This window comes from Equus przewalskii, chromosome 17 (assembly GCF_037783145.1).
Source record: "Equus przewalskii isolate Varuska chromosome 17, EquPr2, whole genome shotgun sequence".
NCBI classification, from domain to species: Eukaryota; Metazoa; Chordata; class Mammalia; order Perissodactyla; family Equidae; genus Equus; species Equus przewalskii.
In genome coordinates this window covers 74368016-74392535 of record NC_091847.1, presented here as the reverse complement: position 1 = coordinate 74392535, position 24520 = coordinate 74368016, and the positions used below count along the sequence as shown (strand labels likewise).

At 37.7% G+C, this 24520-nt stretch overlaps 1 protein-coding gene across 2 annotated transcripts; it reads left to right on the top strand.

Annotated features, from left to right (window-relative positions):
• The first annotated feature begins 180 nt into the window (after window positions 1-180).
• TYW5 (tRNA-yW synthesizing protein 5) lies at window positions 181-23573 on the top strand. Of its 2 annotated transcripts, XM_008535038.2 has the most exons (8): window positions 181-314; window positions 5585-5739; window positions 9976-10045; window positions 12386-12430; window positions 13262-13399; window positions 15167-15254; window positions 15644-15760; window positions 20148-23573. In XM_008535038.2, the coding sequence occupies exons 1-8, from the start codon at window positions 237-239 to the stop codon at window positions 20402-20404; spliced, it is 948 nt and encodes a 315-aa protein (XP_008533260.1). In that variant the 5' UTR covers window positions 181-236; the 3' UTR covers window positions 20405-23573. The 2 variants fall into 2 exon arrangements, with proteins under 2 accessions (XP_008533260.1, XP_008533261.1); XM_008535039.2 differs by lacking the exon at window positions 13262-13399.
• Window positions 23574-24520: the final 947 nt, after the last annotated feature.

Sequence of the window (24520 nt, the reverse complement as noted above, 5' to 3'; positions counted from 1 at the left end):
AAAGCTGGCCCCTTGCTGCCACCTCCGATGAGTCATCCCCATTCCCGTTTTCCAGCACACAGCCCGCGCAGAGGCCCTGGGGCCCCCGGCCCAGCGCTCGGAACCCGCCGCTCTCGCGAGTCCGCCGGCTTTGCGGACCTTTTCTCTCTGGGCCGTGTTTCCAGGCGGATCGCGCGCTAAGGGACACATTAGGGCCGAGGTTCGCGGGACTTTAAAGAGGACGGGCGGGAGCCGCCATGGCCGGGCCGCGCCTCCCGGTGCCTCGGCTCGCCGGCGTTTCGCAGGAGCAGTTCATGCAGCAGCTCTACCCGCAGGTGAGGCCCTCGCGCGGGGGGCACCGCGGGAAGCCAAGGAGTGCCCGTCCCTACCACGTGGGCGGCTCCGAGGTGGTTTCCTGCGGCCCAGGGCGTGGGGAGGAGGGGCGCGCGGCCCGAGAGGGCCGGGTGGCCCTGCAGCCGAGGGCGGGGTGCTGGGGCGTGAGGATCGGCACGTCCGTCACGCTTTCCCGAGAGAACAGCTCCACGTTCCCGGGGGCAGGATGGCCGCGGGGCTGAGGGCGAGAGACGTTGTGCCTGTAAGCACGGCTCGCTGCGGAGAGCGGCTTTGTGGGAGCCCTCCATCAAGGCTTCTGCCGTTTCCGTGGCAACGAAGGAAGCTTTTTCCACCGGCGTCCCCCGCCCCCCCGCCCGGCCTCCCAGTCTTGCCTCGGGTTTCCTAAGGTTTAGAGGAGGTTTCGCGGCCCCCCTGGTAGCGCAAAGGGCGCCTGCGAGTCTCCTCGAGTTACTGGATTTGGAGGAACAGTTTTTCACTGCGCCGAACCAGGAGGGGAACAGTGGGAATCCCCCAGAAATCTTCCACGAGTCTTGGATTCTGAGTAACCTGAGTTCTAGTTCACACGTGGGAATCTCTTATATGTGTAATTGGAACTTCAGCTCTTTAGAAGAAAACTCAGAGAAAAATATTACGGGGAAAAAGAAGTATTTTTGCTTGCAGTACTTTGGAAGGGAGTCCAGGCTTCAGAAAAACTGAGAATAAAGAGCCCAGTAGATATTTCTTTCTCTCTCTTTTTTTTTTTTGGTGTGGAAGATTAGCCCTGAGCTAACATGTATGCCCATCTTCCTTTATTTTAATGTGTGAGACCCCACCACAGCGTGACTTGATGAGCGGTGTGTAGGTCCTCACCCTGGATCCACAGCCGTGAACCCAGGGCAGCCGAAGTGGAGTGGGGGAACTCAACCGATAGCCACCTGGCTGGCCCTCCCAGCAGATGTTTTAAAAGAAAAAGGCCACAAGGTTACGTTAGTCTGCTTATGGTAGAACCGACCCCAGCAATTTCACTTGATATTTACATCTGTAAGAGTGGTCATGGAGCTACCTTTCTGAGTATTATGAAAGTCTGGGATGAAGTTTTTTCTTTTAGGAGTTAGAAACCTGCAGAGGATTGGAGCCTTCATTTATGTGGGGGACTAGTGCTGGATGGGTTGTTGCCCCTTCCAGCCCCGACTCAGGACACCTTAGTATAAGATGTTTGCAGGGCAGTGTTGTGAAGATCCACTGAAGGGTGTGAAAGTGCTTTGTAAGAGGCATAACAAGAAATATTTTGTAATTTAATCTTCCCAGACAAGACATAATATGTCAAAAAGAAATTGTCACTAACTTTCATAAAGTGAAAAGTTACCAACAACACTGGTCACAATGTAATAAAACTAGGACTTAATAACCAAATTGCAAAACAAGACCTTTCTGCTGGGAAACACTAAAGAGAAGCTATGAGAGGGCATAGTCTTAGCAGAATTTTTTTTTGGCAGCTGAGCTAACAACTGTTGCCAATCTTTTTTTTTTTCCCCTGCTTTTTTCTCCCCAAATCCCCCCAGTATATAGTTGTATATTTTAGTTGTGGGTCCTTCTAGTTGTGGCATGTGGGACGTTGCCTCAGCATGGCCTGATGAGCGCTGCCATGTCCCCGCCCAGGATCTGAACCTGTGAAACCCTGGCCGCCGAAGCGGAGCACACGAACTTAACCACTCGGCCACTGGGCCGGCCCCGGTATCAGATTTTGAAACGTGTTAATAATCAACAGTGTGGTATAGGTGCATGAATAGACCAGAAGATTAGAAGAGAAAGTCTGGAGATTATGTATATATATACACGCACACGATATATATATATAGAAGTAAACTATATATGTGTATATATATAGAAATAAATTACCGTTCATAGGGAAATTTAGTATGTGATAAACATGACATTTTAAAAGTCACTGTGGGAAAGATGAACTTTTAAGTAAATGGTGCTGGGACAATTGTATAGTCATTTAGAAAATGATAAAATGAGATTTATGTCTGACACCATACGCAAGAGTAATCTCCAAATGGATCAGAGATCTAAATATGGAAAAATGAAACTACACAAGTACTAGAAGAAAACATGGGTAAATTCCCCTACAATCTAGGTCTATGGAAGAGCTTTCTAACTATGACTCCAAATTCAGGTGTAAGAAAAGATTAAAATTTGAGTACATAAAATACAAACTGGGAGAAAAATATTTGCAACATGTATTTCATAAAAGGGCACTAGCCCACATTTGTAAAGAACTTTTAAAAATTAAGGGGGAGGGAAGGCCAAAAATCTGATAAAAAGTGAGCAGTTGACAAAAAGGATAGAAATGACTTCTAAACATACGGAAAGATGTTCAGCTTTATTCATAAGAGAAGTTAAAGCTGCACCAAGAGACCATTTCTTATCTATCAGCTTGCAGAAATCAAAGGCTTTCATGATCCCCTCCTGGTGAGGCTGTGAAGAAACTGGCACTCTCACGCTTAATGCCAAGTGGTCCAGCCCTTAGGGAGGGGAATTTGGCATATCTAACAAAACTGTACGTGTTTACTTCATGATGTAGCAGTCCCTCTTATTAAGGAATTTACTCTGGGGATGCACCTCCAACCATATAAAAATGTCTACATAGTGTTTATTATACTTATAAATTATTGCAAATAGCCTAAAAACCAATGCATAGGAGAATGATTGATTAAATAGTCCATTTACACTCTGATGTACTGAGCTGTAAAAAAAAGAATGAGGGAGATAACCTGAACTAATAGCAGTGATTTCCAGGATGTATTTTTAAACTAAAATAAAAGCAAATTAGAAAAGAAAATACATAATATGCCACTTTTTGTGTAAAAAAGAAGGGGAAATAAAGTATATATGTCTTTGATCAGCTTGCAAAAAAAAAAAAAAAAATACAGGAACAATAAGCCAGAAATTGAGACTGGTTAATATCTCTAGGAGGTGAGTGAATACGAAGTAGAAGAATGTGGATGAGGTGATCTTTCTGTATAGTTTTGACTTTGGAGATCACATTAATGTTTTACATTCTAAAGTAATAGTAATAATAAAATTAACAGGATGTGGAATGATTTTAAAAAGCAAAACTCTAATATAGAATGTAAAAAAACAAGTGAATCTAAGTACCCAAGTCACTTTTGAACATAGTACTTTAATTATATGTCCTCAGTCTCTCAGTCTAGAGACAAAAAGAACTGTAAATACCGAATTGTAGTTATTAGTAGCCTTGTTTTTTTTATAGTGGTTTGACTTAGCAACTGTGAAAGTACTTATTGTGGATTCTGGGATTGTGTAATTGATGAAGCATTGAGAATGATAGGAACCAGGTTTCTCACTATTAGAGAGGGGAGTTACAGATAGATAACAGTAAAGATTAGAATGAATCTTGTGGTATAAGATTGGAATTGGAGGTGTCGATATTGGAGGTATCATGGTTCCTACATACATCCCTTAACTGTGTGTGTGTGTGGGTTTGGGGAGAAGGGGAGTGAGTGTACACACCCCTTCACATATTTCCTAGCTCTGTCCACTGAGAAGGCCTAGAAGTATTGACACTCCAATAACAATGAACACGCTTAGCACCCAGATCATTGTTTCTAAATAGCATTTGTCACTAAAAGAAACCAGAGCTGCTTGAAGAAAGGACTGTAGGGCTGGGGCAGAGAAAGTATGAAAGGATGCTGGATTGTGTTATTTTTCCATAAACTAAGGAAGTGCTCAGGTAGAAAATCACAAAAGCCAGTTTGAAGGGGCTCCTACTGGCCAAATCTGGGATAATTTGAGCATCAAAGTTATATCAATAGATTATAACCCAGGGAATAAAATAAGTAAATGGAGATGTTAGAGCTCATTTTGATTTTAGAATGCCATCTAATGAATGTAGATGAAAATGGAGTTTTTAAAAAAATCATTATTTTTGCACTTACCATAGTAATACTTGATTCCAACAAGAATTACCAGTTGATCAAAATTAATATCACAAGTAATAGGGCAAAATATCCTGTGCCACCTGATGTGTTGCACTGAGAAGGACACAACATTGCTTCTGTGGTACCTTCCTTTTAAAAATGCCAAACCTGAATCTGATCATGAAGAAACATCAGATAAACCCAGATTCAAGGGCTTTCTGCAAAATAACTGGCCTGTACTCATCAAAAATGTCAAGGTCACAGGAAAAAAAAAGCTGAAGATTGTTCCAGATTAGAAGAGACATAGCAACTAAATGCACTGTGGCATCTCAGAAATAGGTTAAAAAAAAAAAAAAACTATAAAAGATATTATTAGGACAATTAGCAAAATTTGCATGTGGACTTTGGATTAGATAATAGTATTTATATCAGTGTTAAATATAATTTTGATAATTATCCTGTGGTTATATAAGAGAATGTCTTTGTTCTCAGGACATATACTCAAGTTTTTAGTTATAAAAGAGTATGATGGGGGCTGGCCCCGTGGCCGAGTGGTTAAGTTCGCGCTCTCCGCTGCAGGCGGCCCAGTGTTTCGTTGGTTCGAATCCTGGGCGCAGACATGGCACTGCTCATCAAACCACGCTGAGGCAGCGTCCCACATGCCACAACTAGAAGGACCCACAACGAAGAATATACAACTATGTACCGGGGGGCTTTGGGGAGAAAAAGGAAAAAATAAAATCTTTAAAAAAAAAAAAAAAAGAGTATGATGTCAGCAACTTACCCTGAAATAGTTCAAAAAAATTTAAATTATCTTCAATAATATGTCCCTCTTTATACACACATAGTGAGAGTGAGAACAAATAGTAAGTAAGTGGGGCAGATGTTAAATTAACAGTTGGCAAATCAGAAGGGTTGATGGGAGTTCTTTGTAATGTTCTTGAAACTCTTCCATAAGTTCAAAATGGTATCAAAATAAAGTCACAAACTGTTTGACTATAAAGTACAAATTTTAATCATTTATATTTTTGTCATAACACTCATGAAAATTCTTTAAATAATATTCAGATTTCTCCTGTTTCTAGGCTATTGATGGTACTGCTGTTTTGTTTGATTTTGTTTTCCTAATGTTAAACTTTTGTTCTAAGTGTATTACATGGGTCCTCTTCCTGTTTTAGTTACAGCATGAATTGTCCAAAGATTGGAGTTTGAGCATTTTGGGATCAAGAATCTTTTCTTGGTTGTTTCTGTCGTTTTATTGCCAAATACAGCTCTTGGTATATTGTTGGTTTTCCCTAATTTTTTGTTATATTTTTCCCCACTTACAGAGAAAACCTCTAGTGTTGGAAGGAATTGATTTGGGGGAATGTACAAGCAAATGGACAGTGGATTACCTAAGTCAAGTTGGAGGGAGGAAAGAAGTGAAGATTCATGTTGCTGCAGTTGCCCAGATGGACTTCATTAGTAAGAACTTTGTATATAGGTATTTTCTTCTGAGGTTTACTCTGGGGATACAAATAACTTTTTTTAAGCCTTTAAAATATGTTTCCATTATTATACAAGGACCATATGGCATTTCATCTTTTGGCTAGTTTTTTATAATCCTGGAATAGCTTACTAATTTTTAAAGAATGACTTTTAAAAGACAAGAATTCTGAGTTTACATAATTATACAGAGACATTTCCAAAGACCATTTTTAAATAGGGTGTACAAACAATACCTTCCAGTTTCACACAAGGAATAGAAAACTCGAGTTAGATTACACCTGAAGTTGGATGTGCTGTATTCATTCAATGCTTCATTAATTAATTCATCCTAGAAAGTTCGTAATTGTTATCTAGAGTAAAAAATTCTAAAGTTTTCCTCTATAACCTATTTTGATTTTTAATGCCCTTATTTTTGCAAGATTATCTAATTCCAGATTGGTTTTAGATAGGTATAAACCCATATTTTCTTTTTCTGCCCTCTCCAGAAATATAGGACAAGTAGTTGCTAAGTTTGGTATAATCTTTCATCAACTTGGATAACTTTAAAAAATCATACTTGATTTTCTCTTTTGACAAAATAATTTTAAATACTTTTAATTTCCCTCATGGCTGTCATTTTATGCTTTGAAATCTCTTAAAAGGAAATAAGAGATAGTTAAAAGCTGCTGAATGTCTGAACTTGAAAGCTTTAAATGCTGTGATCTTATAGTTTTAATATGCTATTTATTCCCATGAGTTTCATTAAAGATGTTAAATTAAAAAACAAACGTCTTCCAAATTCTGAGCACATGCAGTTCCCAGCAAGTTTAATCTGCTGCAAAACCAGGGCGTTCACAAAAGAGTGATTTTTAAAGAAAGGTAACTCCCGCTCTGCCTGGCAGAGTTTAGAGATGAGTTCAGCAGAGTGCCTAATGTCCAGGTCCTTCCTTTCTCATTAGGGTTTTCCAAGCTCGTGTAGGAGCTTGCCAAAGCATTTCTCAGGTTTTGATCCTTTGAATAGTCACCATTATAGTTGTGGTTTTTAATAGGCCATGAATTGAATTTAATTGCCAGAAGTTTTTCAAAGTATAAGGACATTTCATTTTGTATTAAATCAAGAAAGTGGAAGAAAGTGCTGGAATGATGAGTGTTTTTCAGCCAGCAATTAATGGTGTTTATTTTCCAGATAGTCCAAATGCCATCACAAGTGGGTATTGAAACTTCATCTTGAATTGCCTTGATGTTTTGTCATGTCCTATAAACTTTTCGAACTTGTTTTTGAAGCACATACATTATGTAATAGTTCCTGTCGCAGCTTCCTCCAAAGCTTTCACTAGAGCTACTAAAGAATTGCAAGATTATTTTCTTAGTACAAGGAAAAAAATAGATGTAGTCATTGTTGGCAGTTACCAGGGAGTAGGAAAGCAGGGAGGCATGTAGGCCACAGAGAGACTGGAGAGTGAGAAGTCCTGCACACGCCTGTCACTGCCGTCACTTCAGTTCACGGCTGCACTTCTGCTTGGTAAACACTTGGAGAGCAATACATCTCCAAGTCATAGCTTTCATTGCTTTCTTCTTGGTAGCTCTCACTGTTCTTCCAGAGTCGGGATGCTATGAACAAGAAGAGCCTTGTGTGCTGAAAGGATATTGTTGGTATCCTTCTGGTCATAGATTTAAAGAAAAAAAAAAGTCTGACTCTTCTATAAGCTTTGCTTTGCTGCCTCTCCCTGTCACATCTTCTAATTCCTGTTGTCATCCTGCTCTTACTGTTTATTATACTTTTCATCGGTCCTGATGTTGATTTTGCAAAGCAGCTTTTCTGAATGGGGAATAGGACAGTGAAGTTTTTTTTTTTAAATGTTGGTAACTACTTATGTGCTGCTAAGGGGTACATTATCATTGTCGTTAACCCCTCCATCCGTCCTTTACTGAGCACTTACTGTATATCAGGTACTGTGCTAAACATCCTAGATTGTATTACTCACTTAAACGTCAGAACAATCTGTGAAGTAGATTATTTTATAATAATTATACAAAGGAGAAAACAGAAGCTTAAAAACTCACCTAGGATCATAAACCTGGAAATGATGGAACCAGGAATTATACCCAGGTCTGCCTGACTCCACGGAACCTGTGATCCTGACCCCTCTTTGATACTACTTCCCTTACTGGTCTGTATGCCAGTTCAGACAAATGCATCTCAATAGCACGTGCCCTTCTTTTTGAAACTTGCACAGGGTAGCTAAGACCTCAAGGCCAAGGGACTTCCCAATTCTTATACCTCATTTCCCCCATCTCAGCTTGGCTTCTGCAGAAGGTCTGGCAGGTACCACTGCCTAAGGGAGAAGGTTGCTGCCGGCACCCAAGTTCTGCTTCTCTGGATTGAGCTCTATCTTCCCTGTTCTTGTAAAGGTCTGGAACACTTCTGGATTCTAGGAAGAAAAGCTGAGCCTGGGCAACTGCACCACTTACAGAGGTGGCTCTGAGCAAGAGGCTCTTCCACATTGTTCGCAAACTCTTCAAAGATGCTTTGGTAGGAAGGAAGGGTACATGGTGAGGTCAGAGATGGAAAACATTGACTAGGAGGATGCCAAGTAAATGTGTTGATATAATTAGCCAGAGACTATAGTAGGAGATTAGTCTGAGTAGATAGCAGGCTCCTTTCTTCTCTCTTATAGTGCTTACTTTATGTAATTACCAGCAGTGGCCTCAAGTTTGGATTGACTTTCACACCCTAGGGACCCACTTGTCCATAATCTGGCATCAGACTCACATAGCTTTGCAAAAGGATACAAGGCAGGAAACAGCATTCTAGCAGGATAGTATCAGGGGGAGTCTTTATACCAATCCAGGAGCCCCTTTTTGGCTCACCAAATGAGAGCTTAGTGGTAAGGGAACAAAGACCACCGAAGTGAGTAAAGAAACACCCTAGCTTAGTTAAGCCCATAGTCCACAGACACCAGTAGCATGAAACAGCCCATGAACTTAGCTTCTAGGTCCCTCCAAGGGACATAGTCAGTTGCAAGAGTTACACTGCACATAGGGAAGCCAAATCCCTGCTTCCTGACAAGTGTTTATAGTCCACTTACCAGTCTTCTTGTCCAGACATAGTTCGCCAATCAGTGGTCATTTTTACAATAAACAGTGTTACCTGCTATCACAGCTGCCATTCCACATTTATCTTAACCCAGTATGTTTCTAGGAAAACACTGCTAGAAGGTAAGCCCAAGGTCATCTTATAGAGGAGGAGAAAGGGTTTTGCTCACCCTTTCTCCCCACCTCCCCAATACAGATTTCAAGTGGAAAGATCTTTGGTAGTAAGAGTGAAAAGGTTACAACTCTCATCAGAGGTTTGGAGGCTGGAGGGCAGTGTGAGGGGAGAGGGGAGGGGAGGCTTTTGACCCAGATGCTTTTGAGGACTTCGTTGTCTTGTTGTTACTGATAAGGTATCATCTTCATGTAGGGGGCAGTACTTTTGATTCTAGAAGGTTGAAGGGATAGGATGGGACCCGGGGAAAAGATAGCCCTCTGGGCTCAAGAGTGTGAGGTAAAGGAGACAAAACTGCTTCTACCGTGTTCAGCCCTGTTCCCAGGATGGAAGGAAACAGACATTGGGTGGAAACATTGAAGAACAGTAAAACTTGGTCACTTCACTGAAATTCTTGAGATAGTCCTCAGAAGCCTTAAAATCACAGAGGGTGGTACAGGAGGATGAGAGCAGTTTCCTTTATTGGAAGGCGTCTGTGTTTTGTGGTAGTGCCAGGAGGCGGATCACTGAGAGGGAAGGGACTTGATCCTCACTGGACCATTTGCCTGCTGTCTCTTCTGAAGTAAACTGGTAGTTTGCCCCATTCATCGCAAGGCTTGTTTTGCCGTGACGCTTGAAAATAGGTAGCAATAAGATCTTGAAAGTTTGTGAATTTCCAAAGGTAACCAGATACCATGGAAACATTATTCTAATAGTAACTTGGAATAGGAGGATATTGATAGATGAGAAGGATCCATCTGTACCATAGATTTAAAAATCTTTAATTTTTGAAATCAAAATTCCAGACAACCTATGTCAAATAAGCGCACTGCTAAATGAATTTTGAAAATTTAGAATTCCACACAATAAGTTATAAGAAAAACTATGGATATTGTAAAACAGAAGATCGTATCCAACTCCAGCAAGCTTATATATATAGTGATTAGAGTATTAACAGTTGATTGATTGTTATTAAGTCTAAGGATTCTTTTGTGTTTATTTCAGAACTTTACCTTTTGACAAGTTGATTCAGAGGGCAGCTGAAGAAAAGCATAAAGAATTCTTCATTTCAGAGGTAGTTGGTTTTAACATATTTTCTTTAGAAAGCATTAATATCTATATACCAAATGGATTTTCTTATAAAAGAACAATGGATGTACAAGAGCTGTAACCTTCTCCAATAGCCATTCTTAAGGTTTGGTTGCATATGATCTTAGCTCTGCTCTTTATTAGATCTCAAACCTTGGCCAAATTATTTTTCTGTGCCTCAGTATACTCATCTATAAAATAGGAATAATAGCAGTACCTAATGAAATAAAATCTGTAGAGTACTTAGCACAGTGCCTGACATAGTAGAAACTACTCACCAAATGTTAGTTATTAATATCACTTCCTTTGAAAATGTATTGATCTGATACTACAAGTTCGAATACTCATGGAGAACTTTATTTTCATATCTTACTGACTAATAGATGATTTGTATATTTTATTGTTATTTTTATTAAAGGATTAAATGTGATTTCTGTTGTATTTGCTATGACATTTGTTCAGGATTAAATGCAGAAGAATTCTACTTATTTACATTATTTAAATAATTTAAGTATTTTGAGATAAGGCATTGAGGCTTATACATAAATATATTTTTAAAAAATCCACTGTGTCATCTCAAAAGCACATTTTAAAAATAAACTGCTTGTTAAGCTTTGAATAAAGCTGTTGTCTGCATTTGACCCACCCAGCCTGGTGGTCAGTTTGATAGTCAAAGGGGTGCGTTTTCACAGTTCTTTCCTCAGGTGATGGGTGCACTAGGTTACCACCAGGATCCCTGCAAACTCTGCACATCTGTAATTCTGTAGTATGACTGGAATGTCTACCAAAACTACTTTCATTAGCTGTTCCTGAAAAATGTTTTTTAATTTTATAGCCATGCCTTACCATGTATATTCAGTTGCCCTTTGGTACTTTCCTGTCCAAGGGTAGTGAGCAGCACAGATTTAAACAGCTGTGAAATGTTAAGTGAAGTAAAGGAAATATAGAGACGGGATAAAGGATTCAAGTCTAAGAATTATGGAAAGTATGTGAATAAGATAAATATGGATTGTCAGTTAGGTCCTCCTTGAAGCAGATCCTGAGATGGAGTTAGGAGTGCCAAAGGTCAATTGGGGTAGTAATACATGTGAAAGGAATGGGTACGGGAAGCTGTCAGATGGCCCTGCACATCTGAGAGTCTGTGCAGGCTCAGACTGCCTGTTAGAGGAGTCCTGTGTTGGGTAGCAGCGTCTGGGTGTTTTACCATCTTGCTGAGATGTTGGTTGAGGCTGCTCCAAGAAGAGCATGACCCTGGTTCAAAGGCCGGGGTGGACCTGAAGGAGTGAACAGCTGGCAGCCGTAAGCAGTGAATCCTTTCTTGAAGGGCATCTGAACAGGGCATCTCTGTGTCTGCCACATGAATTTATTTTTTAAATCCTGAAACATTAGAACTGGTAGAAAACTCTTAGAATTTTGAGGAACATACTTTGAAACTTTTTTAGCCAGTAATAAATTTGTAGAACTTATCTGATATAGTACTAGCTAAAAAGATAAAAATAGGGAATCTAAGAGTTTAGTTAAATTTATGATCATAGATTTATAATATGCTGTTAAGGTAAATAAGATGTATTTTGAAGTTTGTGTTACAATGGTGAGTGTAAGTATAAAAGAGGCAGAATTCTTGAGTTGGATTGCTCTTGTACTTGACCTGGTATATCTCAGTTCTCTAATTCTTATAGGAAATGCAGGCAACAGTAATGTTTTATATTCAAACAGTTCCCTATTATAGCTACTGAATAAAGTATAATTGACAAGTTTTTAAAATACGAACTCAAATTTGCTGTTATGAATGACACATGAGTTGACTCTTAAGGATTTGGCTTGAGAATTTATATGATTGGGGATAGGCTTTGCTTAATAAAATGCAGTGTTCTAGATTTTCTAAAAATTTATTATTAAAAAGTGTATTTTATCTCCTATTCTGTGTTTATCTTATATTAAAGAAGATTATTGTTAGCCCTCAACAATACCTTGAGATCATGTGTGCAATTACAAATGGGAATTCTTTTAAGTCTTAAGACACTGTTGAGAGTCTAAATAATTTTGAGTATAAAGCCTAAATTAAGCATGTGGATTTAGATGTGGTGTGTGTGCTGCCTTTAGAACTTATTTTCCTTAATGTTTGCTGGACCCAGTCATTATTACAAGCAGCATATAAGGACATTCCTTCAGGTGGCCACCAGAGAGCATTAGCAGGAAGGGTAAGAAAATGGAACTTTTCAAAAACGGCTTAGCTGGGTTAGATTTGAAGACTTATTTCCTAACATCTTTGCTTTCTGATAGTTTTAAGTGAATACTGATGCTGTTTTTCTTTGGGATGTTTAAGGATGAGAAGTACTACTTACGGTCGCTTGGGGAAGACCCTAGAAAGGTAAGAATTCTCAACATAAAATAGTTGCTTAAAACCTGAATGGATGTCTATATTTTCACTGGAACTGTAATTTTTATACTTACTGCCTGACATATAACCTGTTTTATACCTTTCCGTTCTTTTCTCAATGATTTATGCCCTTGAATGAGTAAGATTATTCAAAGTTGATGAGTTTTCAAGTAGGACAATAGAATCTTAGTGTTTAGTCATCTACTCTAATTTCTACACAATTAAGACATCCTTTCTACTGTATATTTTACAGTTGTCTTTCCTCTAATAAAATAGAATCTAAAATAATTATAAACATTCTGAATAATTCATTATATAAGCTTTGACATGTATTTAGAGTCAAATTAATATGGCTACAGTATTAAGGAGTGGTCCCTAAAATGATCAAGATTATATTTTTTCCCTTCATGGCACTATTTAGCTCTTTACCTTCTCTTATTTTCCTCCCTCAGTAGAACTCACAGGTTTCACATTGTTGATTATGTTCAGGTTGTTGACTCCGAAACTTAAAACTTAATGTTAGAGTAGATGACAGTTGTATGATTCTTGCTTAAAGTAGGTAGAACCTTTCTATTAATGAAGCATATTAAGCTTAACAGCAGTGATGCTGTTGAATCTGCAGTCTCGTTACAGTCTGTTATTCCTTCGTTTGAAAGACCATATGTTGGCTGTGGTCACATCCTAGTGTTTTAAAGCAGTGAACAGAGTTTTGCTTCATTCCTCCTTAATATCGTGGGCTCCGATGGCAGCCTTAGCTAAAATAAGCATTATGCCAGTATTGTGTTTATTATTAAAATTCTTACTATGTTTCTCTCAATGCAGGATGTTGCAGATATCAGAAAGCAGTTTCCTTTATTGGAAGGAGATATTAAGTTTCCAAAATTCTTCAAAGATGAGCAGTTCTTTTCCAGTGTTTTTCGACTTAGCTCAGCAGGATTACAGCTTTGGACCCACTATGATGTATGCTACATAAATGAGAAATCTAAAGCGATAGTAGATCTTAGCATCTATAGATTTAACATTCATAATTTCAGCTTTCTTTAGGCTACCCTAAAGATCTCTGACATGTAATGTGCTGAAACATAAGGTTTGAAAACAGGTACTCTGCAAGGCAGAGACAAGAGAGTGATTAGTTAGCTAATGCCAAAGCCTAGTGAGTTTCTCATAGTTACATTTCTCTGTGGTCCTCATCATCATATATATATATATCTACATAGACTAAGTTGTATGAAGTGATTTTTTTTTTTACGTGAGAAAAATGGCCACCAGATGAGAGGGGAAATTGCGAAAGTGGAAAAAGTGATAAAGTGGTGGTATGAAGATGCGAAATGATACATGTGATTAGATGGAACTTATTCAGGAGAAAGGCAGAAGCTTGTGGAGAGCCATTTCCAATTTTAAGAATCTGATGGTCTTAGGATATATGTCCCTTGAGAGTGTCAAATGTCTGCTATATTTGTTGAGCAGCAAGTTGTGTAGAATATTGATCTCAATCATTTATTCTATGGTGTTATAATTTTGTTCACTTAAATATATGCATATAAATATTTTAAAAACATTAAAAGTCTACTATTGTGTATGAGTTGGTGTTGTGTGTATGATTTGGTGTTAGCTGGAGAAATTTAGGAAGTTAAAGCAATACGTAATAGGTTTCTAAAGCTAAAAGAATTTTTTAGAAAGTTCTAAATCAAACTATGTGAAATTTTATAAGTGTGTTTTATAATTCAGGTGAGGACCTCTTGGGAGGATTTTAACATAGTAACTATAATTAAATGAGATAGACATAAAATCTTAGCATGTTATTTTTTAAAGGTTTTACATGAATGATATGGTGAGAAAATGATGTGATAACTCAAATACATTGTTTTAACTGTATTCTATGACTATTTTAAATTTTAAGTAGTATCCCTTTTATCTTGAGTTATAATGGAATATTGTAAAGTTTTTCTTAAAAATAGGTCAAAGGGATGCTAGTTATATAGTTAAGGTTTACCTAAGTGAAAGGGTTAGTGGCAAAAGGAGAAATGTTTAGGTAGAATTGATATGTAAATAATCTTGAATATATCTTGCTCAATAAATATTTTAACTGCTTAGCTGAGCGTTATGTAGCTCTGCCTTTAACATTTTTCAGTCTGTACCAACAAAGTATACCCTTACACAGGAACAGTCAAGATTGCTCCATTAACAAGTACATCAGGAAAATTTGCCAAGTTATAGACCTTTAGAAATAATCTGGAAATCAAGATACCAGGAACCCAAGTGTGGTTAGCCTTGTATTTAGAGTTGGGCAGGGGCTGCAGCAGTGCCCAGCACTTTCCCAGCGCCTGGCCTTCCTCAGTGCTTTCACTCTGTTGTCTAATGTGGCCTCATAGCACTCCTTGACAGGTGAGTAAAAGATCAGTACTAACCAGGAGAGCCTCAGATAGGTGTAGCCACCCTCCCTGACATCATGGTGGGGCAAGGGCAGATAGTTTCCTGATGTCAGATTTCCTGATGGCTTGCCAGTCCTACCAATTTTAAGGCAGCGCTGCAGAAATATCTTCAATAAAGGCACAGTTGTGTTTGGAATACAGATGTTTTCATTGTTAGAATATTATAAGAGTTTTAGATAATGAGAGTCAAGTCTTATTAAAGGATAAGATTTACTGTTAACTGTTCAGAATACCATTGGTTCTGTTTATTTGAATTTTAGATACTGCTTATCCATAAGTTCTTATTGGTCTTCAGGTAATGGATAATGTCTTAATACAAGTGACAGGAAAAAAGCGTGTTGTACTCTTCAGTCCTCGAGATGCCCAGTATTTATATTTATCAGGTACTTTTTTTTAAGTTTATATTTCTGAAATCTAGTTTATTCAGTTACTCTTTTGGAGAAATCTCTTTATGCTCACAGAAGAACATTTTGGGGCTTCTTTCTAATTATGATGTATTGTGTTCTCCATTGTGTTTATGTATACATGTAATGATAGGTATGTGAAGAATGAGATTTTCATAATTATATTACATAGATGTCAGTGGTGATAAATAAAGGGTAGGTCATTGAAAATTGACTTAGGTTTCAGGAGAATAGTAATTGTTCTCACAGTGTGGGTATAGTAAGTAATTGTACACAAAAGAATAAATTTTCAAATTTATAATTGTGGTTACTTTTTAAAAAATGGTAACTTGGCTTAAACTGTGTTATCCTTTTTTGGAACTTTTCAGGTACTAAATCAGAAGTACTGAATATAGATAACCCAGACTTAGATAAATATCCACTGTTTTCCAAGGCTAGAAGGTATGAATGTTCCCTTAAAGCTGGAGATGTATTATTCATTCCTGGTAAGATTTATAGACCTCAGTAATTTGCTGTTTATAAATTCTGTACTCTGTAACCCCTCCACTATATGATTTTTTAGTACAAAAGTATATTTGTTACATGTATCCTGTCCTATACACGATGATTTTTATATACAACTGTGTTTGTGTGTTTAAAGTATGCTTAGGCAGTCTTATAAAACTAACAGTCTTGTGTTTCAAAGGCAACCTAAAAATATACTATTATACTCTAAGTTATTTTATTAAATGACATCAAGCAAGTCACTTTATATCTGGGAAAAGGTTATACTTGGTTGTTCTTTAGTCATTTTATTTCTTAAATATTTACATAGTTTAGAAGTATGTCACTTAAGTCTTTACTAAGAAATGGTCAATATATTTCAAAGCCAAAACAGATTAGAGATTTTATTAAATATCAAAGTGTTATAATCTCAACACCTGTGATGTCTTTTGTGTGCGTTACTTTTCTAGTCTGAATTAGTATCACTTAATTTCTTTGTACAATAAATAGGCATTAGTTGTAGTTAGTAACTAGTGATATAATTAACATTGGTAGTGATTATTCAGAAGGAATATCTGAAGATTATAAAATTCATAATTAAGATTAAAGGGCTGCATTAACAAATTCTATTTATATAAAAGCATCCCTTGAAGGTATTGTGTGTTTGGTTCCAGACCACTACAAATAAAGTGAATATTGCAATGAAGCAAGTCACACAAATTTTTTGGTTTCCTAGTGCATATAAAAGTTATGTTTACATTATACTATAGTCTATTAAGTGTGCAATAGCATTATGTTTAAAAAATAATATGTCTAAAAAAATAATGTACATACCTTAATTTAAGAATGTTTTATTGCTAAAAAATGCTAACCATCATCTGAGCCTTCAGCAAGTCATAATCATTTCGCTGGTGGAGGGTCTTGCCTCGATCTTGGTGGATGCTGACTGATCAGGGTAGTGGTTGCTGAAAGTTTTGGAGTCTGTGGCAATTTCTTAAAATAAGACAACAATGGAGTTTGTCACGTCAGCTGACTCTTCCTTTCCTGGAGGGTTTCTCTGTAGCCTGCGATGCTGTCTGACAGCTTTTCACCCACAGTGGAGCTTCTTTCAAAATTGCAGCCAGTCCTCTCAGACCCTGCCGCTGCTTTATCAACTAAGTTTATGTAACTTTCTAAATCCTTCATTGTCATTCAACAGTCTTCACAGCATCTTCACCAGGAGTAGATTCCATCTCAAGAAACCACTTTCTTTGCTCACCCATAAGAAGCATGAGATTGCAGCAATTCAGTCACATCTTCAGCCTCCACTTCTAGTTCTTTCCACCACATCTGCACTTACTTCCTCCACTGAAGTCTTGAACCCCTCAAAGTCAGCCATGAGGGTTGGAATCAACTTCCAAACTCCTGTTAATGTTGATATTTTGACCTCTTCCCATGAATCATGCATGTTCTTAATGGCACCTAGAATGGTGAATCCTTCCAATTTACTTTTCCCAGATCCATCAGAGGAATCACTATCTATGGCAGCTATAGCCTTACAAAGTGTCTTTCTTAGGTAATAAGACTTGAAAGTCAAAATGACTCCTTGATTCATGGGCTGCAGGATGGATGTTGTATTAGCAGGCATGAAACAACACTAACCCCATGGTACATCTCTGTCAGAGCTCTTGGGTGACGACCAAGTGCATTGTCAGTAAGCAGTAATATTTTGAAAGGAATCTATTTTTTCTGAGCAGTAGGTCTCAACAGTGGAGTTAAAATATTCAGTAAACCATGTTGTAGACAGATGAGCTGTCATCCAGACTTTGTTGTTCCATTTATAGAGCACATGCAGAGTAGATTTAGCATAATTCTTTAGAGCCCCAGGATTTTCAGAATGGTGAATGAGCATTGGCTTCAACTTAAAGTCATCAGTTGCATTAGCCCCTAACAAGAGAGTCAGCCTGTCCTTTGAAGCTAGCCATCGACTTCTCCTTTCTAGCTGTGAAAGTCCTAGATGGCATCTTCCAGTCTAAAGCTGTTTCATCTACATTGAAAATCTGCTGTTTGGTGTGGCCCCTTCATTACTGATCTCAGCTAGATCTCCTGGATAATGTGCTGCAGCGTCCACGTCAGCACCTGCTGCGTCCCCTGCGCTTTTATGTTATGGACACAGCTTCTTTCCTTAAACCTCATGAACCAGCCTCTGCTGGCTTCAGACTCTTCTGCGGCTTCCTCCGCTCTCTCAGCCTTCAGAGAATGGAGGAGAGTTAGGGCCTTGCTCTGGATTAGGCTTTGGCTTAAGGGATTGTTGTGGCTGGTTTGATCTTCTGTCCAGACGACTAAAACTTTCTCCGTATCAGCAATAAGGCTGTTTCACTTTCTTATCATTTGTTTGTTCACTGGAGTAGCACTTTTAATTTCCTTCAAGAACGTTTCTTTTGCATCCACAGCTTGGCTAACTGGCGCAAGAGGCCTAGTTCAGCCTGTCTTGACTTTCGACTTGCCTTCCTTAATAAGCTGAATTAATTCTAGCTTTTGATTCAAATTGAGGGATGTAGGACTCTTTTCACTTGAACACTTAGAGGCCATTGTAGGATTATTAACTGGCCTAATTTCAATATTGTTGTATCTAGGAATAGGGAGCCCCGACGGGAGGGAGCGAGATGGGGGAACGGCCAGCTAGTAGAGCAGTCAGAGCACACACATTTATTAAGTTCCCTGTCTTGTGGGTGTGGTTTATGGTGCCCCAAAACAATTATAATAGTAACATGAAAGATTACAGATTACCATAACAAATATAATAATAATGAAAAAGTTTGAAATATTGAGAGAATTACCAAAATGTGACACAGAGACATGAAGTGAGCAAATGCTCTTGGAAAAATGGTGCTGATAGACTAGCTCAACACGTGGTTGCCACAGACCTTCAATTTGTAGAAAACGCAATAGCTGCGAAGTACAATAAAGTGAGGTATGCCTGTAGTTGTATTTGCCATATCCAAGTTAATGTACTTAATAATCATTAATACTTTTTCTATGATAGAATTAAGTAAAAAAATATTAATAATATATAATAGCCCTCATTTGGGGCTAGATTATAAATTCCTTGAAGACAAGAACCATGTTTTGTTAATCTTTGTATTCCCCAAGGGGCCTGATACAGTGTCCTTTGTATAACTGATTGTCTACAAAAATTTGATACATTGACTTCTTATTCTTATATTCGCTTATATTGAAAACAACCAGCAGACTAGTCTTTAAATCCATTGCCATTATTTAAATTTTTGGTTTTGTATCCTCAGAGCATGGCTAAGGGCTATGCAGTTTTCCCTTATTCTGTAGACAACTTAAAGGGGAAAAAAAAAGCCAGAAATGCTGAAGATTTGTACATATTTGAAAAGCAAAAGCCCCATCTTTGGATTTAAATTTAACATAGAATGCTTAGTTTTTTTCCCTGTTATATTGAATAAGGAAAAAAAAGATTCTGAAAGAAAGAGTAGTTAAGATTAAAACCATGTTTGAAAACTAGTTTTGCAAATCAAAATATTGTAAGCTTTTGTTTTTCCTAGAGCACTGTTAGAATGAGTTTGTTTCTGAAATTTAGCATCTTGTAAATCTTCCTTCCTCCCTTTCACAGGAGTAAACATTTTTTTGGTGTAATTAGTGTTTCATCTTTGTTACATTGTGGTGTTGCTTTAGTATTCCTGTAGCACCTATATTTTGAAAATGTTTAGACTCAATTGAAAACAAAGAAGTAGACTTTCTACTGGAAGGGAAAAATTAATTATCTTTATAATATGATAAAGTCTACTCATCCTCTCCACCACCAAAATATTTGCTTTAGTTTTATATACTTATTGTAAAGGAGCTGAAAGAAATATGAGACAATTATAATTGCATTAGAAATATAAAACTGAGGCTACAATGAATCCAAATTTAAGCAAGTTAGAAAACTAAATGCAGCCTGAATGGGAAGTCTTTGAGAACAAAAGTACTGTACTGAGTCAGAAAAGGTCAAAGATACTCTTCAAATAATTGAAATGTTCTGTGTACACAAAATAAACACTTTTGATGTGGTTATGTGACTCAGGAAGTGTAAACAAGTAACACAGACACAGCCCCAAATTACAGAACTACAACTTTATGATGCCTTTCAAGTTAAAAGGAAAAATTGCTATTTCCAAAGGTTTCGAACGTAGGGTTGTGCTATTGACACTTTAAATTGGTTGGCAATTCATAAAAGTTAAAATGATTCTGTTAAAAGCTGGGAGTGTGCTAACGAAGGGATCTAGATACAAGAATTATTTCTTACATTGGCTATATGCAATTCGTGATATTTCACTGACATTTTGGTTTTTTTTAAACTGTAGATTTTATTTTTAACTTGTTTTTTTAAACTTTTTCCAGCTTTATGGTTCCATAATGTAATTTCTGAAGAGTTTGGAGTGGGAGTGAATGTCTTTTGGAGGCACCTTCCGTCTGAATGCTATGATAAAACAGATACCTATGGAAACAAAGATCCTACGGCAGCATCAAGAGCTGCACAAATTTTGGACAGAGCCTTAAAAACACTGGCTGAATTACCAGAGGAATACAGGGACTTCTATGCACGGCGAATGGTCTTACACATTCAAGACAAAGCCTATAGCAAGAACTTTGAGTAAATCATGAAGTGAATGCAATGAATATAAACTTTTAAATACCATTCAGCTCAAATATTGGAAAAGTATAAAGAGATGTAAATTATTTTTTTCAAGATTCATTCATTAGAATAGGCAAGATAAATCAGTCTCAGATTTATAGATTAAGTATGAAGAGATGTTTGTGTGGTTTCTAATAATACAGATCGTTATGGTTAAAGAATGCTGTACTGGAACCACTCTTTAGGTTTTAGATGCAAATAACTAAAAATCCAACTTAAAACGACTTAAACAATAAAAAAATGGATTGAATCATTACACATAATCTACTGATAGAATGGGCTTCAGTATTTCTGATCCAGTGATTCAATAGTGTCACCAAGAACCTCTGGGGTTTTTTCTCCCATTTTCAACCACGGTGTTGGCATCGTCCTGTGGCTGGCTACCCTCGTGGTCTCGGGATGATTGCCAATAGCAGTTGGTGCCGTGTGCATCTTCATTTACATGCAGTGGAGAAGTCAGGCTGGATTCCAGGGGCCCTCTCTTAATATGCAAAAGCTTTCCCAGAATTTGCCACCAAATCCTTCCTTCTCCTTGATCTAAAAGTGGCGTAGACCTGTCCGTCCCAAGCCAGTTACTGGCAGTATGGACTAACTCTTAGGCCAGTTGGGTCTACTGGAGCTGCAAGTAGAATCGTCTTCCTCTCACGTGCCGTGAGGTATATATGGGGGCAGGATAGATAATTTTTGAAATTAGGATTCTTGATGATAAAGGAGAAAAGGTGGGCGACCAACAGTGTCTACTACAGTAATCGTTTGAGCTTTTTAAAACAGATGTCTAGGCCCCAACTTTGTAGACGTTTTGATTTAGTATGTTTAGGGTTTGGTATAGGTATCTAGTTGATAGACCTCATAGGTTATTTTGACATATAGTCAGGATTCAGAATATATGGATAAGATGATAGTAATTCGGATTATCAGTTTTGTGATTCATCCAAAACAAATGTTTAATCTGATCCTGGTTTTTCTTGGCACCCAGTATGTCAGGCCTGCCTCCTTTTTCAGATTTTGAATGTCAGAATATTCAAATCAGTTTTAATTTATACCTACAGCTAAATTTTAACCTGAAGTTTTCCCCACTAAATGCTTTTCCACTATCCCTTTTTTTAGAGAAAAAAGTTTTTCAATAATGAATACATGAGAGATCCCAATAATGTTGTCAGTGAACACAGTGAGCCATTGTACATAGGTGGATCTGTGCCATTCTTTGTTTTGCACCTAGTAATTATATTGCAATGTCATTGAAGAAAGACCAGATATATTTACTGAACACAAATGTGCCCATCTAAAGCAATCTGAGTACATCAATTTGGTGCATTTTAATTACAAAGAAAACAGTTCTCTATTAAAAATAATTCATCCACTTACATCCTGTGATTGGAGTTGGAGTGATTTCAGGTATAAAAAGAAAATTACAATAAATAAGAAAGGAAAAGTATATAAAAAATTATTCTGAACTTCCTAGATGTCTTTGGGAAGAGATATTGAAGTTACTCAGGTCAACAAAAGTGTGAAAAGAGAGTGTCAGAAAAGGAATTGTTACATTAGCCAGATCTAATTATTAGATTTTGATCTTTGGTTGCTTCTTAGATTAAGCAAAGAACTTCTTTAATGATTCCTTTTCCTTTGGGAAGAAAAAGACAAAACCCTGTTAGTCTGAATAGTATTTAGAGTCAGCTTTTTAATAAACTCTCCTTGGTTTGACTTGGTTTGTTTTTTTCACCAGTAAGAGAATCAGTGCAAAGTACTTATCCAGAGTCATGTAGAAAACTTGAAAGTAAAACTGAGATTACAATTTGTCCAGTGAATATTCACTTTAGTTTATTTGAGAAGCAAACTGGATGACCTTAGGCGAGTTAATAATCTGTATGAAGCTTATTTTCCTCATCTTTCAAGTAGAACTAACTTGTACTTTATAGGGTCGCTGTAAGAGTACAAGGAGATGGTTCAAGGGCAAGCACATAGTTGATGGCTGGTGCTAGCTTCCATTTAATTGTATTCCTTTGCTGAGAGATTTAAGGTAGCTCCTGTTGCACTATTAAATTACTATCTAGAAAGCTGGAGATGAATCCTTTAGGAAGTTTTAAAATTATTTCCCTGGTCATCATTTTTAATGTTAGGGTCTGTTTATTTCAAATGCAAAGTATTCCAATCGTTTTTGCCTATCTGGTTGAGACCTAATGAGATGTTTTTTATGTATAAAATATTACATAGTATCTGTTAGCTGCAACTTCTCAGAAATTCCAAAGGGCCGGCCCCATGGCTGAGTGGTTAAGTTCGCATGCTCGGCTTCGGCAGCCCAGGGTTTCACTGGTTCGGATCCTGGGTGTGAACATGGCACCACTAGGCCACGTTGAGGTGGCATCCCACATGCCACAACTAGAATGACCCACAACTAAAATATACAACTATATAGTGGGGGGATTCAGGGTGAAAAAAGCAGGGGGAAAAAAAAAAGATTGGCAACAGTTGTTAGCTTAGGTGCCAATCTTTAAAAAAAAGAAAAATCATCATCAGTCCAGAGCGCTTCAACGATTGTTCAGGCTTACACAGCTGGCTGATGGAGACTGGGCTTAGAGCTGTGGAGATGAGATTACTAATTCTCCATGCTTTCTCCCTTAGGGGCAGCTCATCTCAAATACTTCTGAATAGATTATATAGTTATTCTTTGGCAACTTTTGGGGGGCTTGACCTGAGAAGGAAAGGAATTTTTTCCTCTGCCAGCAAAACATCTCACTGTACTGCGTACTACATAGACAAGGGATACAAAATAAGACTAATGATGAACAAGTAGACAGCAGAGCATAATATAAAAATGGAATACTAGGAAGTCAAAGAATGAGGCAGACATCTATGTACGTACTGGCAAGGAATTTTTCCAAGGTAATTAAATGAGAAGAAGGTTTGAAACTATTAGTGTGCTGCCATTTGTGTAAAACAAAGGTATGCTGGAACTAAACGTTTATTTGTACACGCACAGAATTATCTCCACAAGGATACACAGAAACCAGTGATAGTGACTGCTTCTGAGAAGAGGTTAGACAAGTAGGTGGGTAGACTGGAATCTGTGGTTGTGTATTTGATTTTTTTTTTTGCCCGTGTATCTATTATTCAAAATAAATTTTAAAAATACATGTGTAGATTGTAATTATTAGCTTTTCTTGAACATTAATAGTATTCATCTTGGTACATAATTACATTGGGATTCTATTTATTCACTAATTAATTTCAAACTTGTCACTTTCATGAAATCTTAAAACAAGGGAAACAAAGTCAACAAGACTTACTTTGTATCTTTCCATCCTTTTGAACAGCAGCTATGTGAACATTTGGAAAGAACCTTAGTAGTGAGGCTTTTCTCTCACTTATCTAAAGTTGCCAATAGACACGGAAGCTGAATGTAAGAAGTTGATAAAAAAAAAAGCAAGAAGCTGGAGTGCAGGTCTGAATGGAGCTGGAACTCTGCTGTGACTTCCCAGTGCTAAAACCAGATGTAGTCAGGAGGAACTAATGTAGATTGGCAATCACCCACGTATCTCTGGTGTTACCTTAAAGTCTTGTTTCAAGCATACAGGCCATGAGTGGTTAGGTGTCTTAAATACACCTAAATTGTATTTTTTAAAGTTCCTTTAAATGGGTTATCAAAATGATCATCCTAAGTGACTCTGCCTGTGTCTACTGCTAAGAGGTGCTAAGCTTCTCTGCCTTTGTAAAGAGCAACCTGAACTGACAGGTGAGGTCTATCAAGATGTATATTGTCCTCTACAGCAGGTTTCTCTTAAGGCCCTTAAATGAAGTATAACAGAACAGTTCTTTTAAGAATACTACCTTTTGTTTCATATTTTACCTCGTAAACTTTAATCTGTTATACATTTCCATTCTCATATGCTGGAACTGTTTTGTCTGTACTGTATCCTCAGTGCCTAGCACTTCCTTGCCCTTGGTGGGTACTTAGAAATGGTGGGTGCTTAGATACATGAATGAAATGAAAAATAGATCACACTATATTCTAACCAAGTCTCTTAAGGACAGCTAAAGGAATACAGATATCTGAGATGCTTAGCACAGAAAAGGATGAACT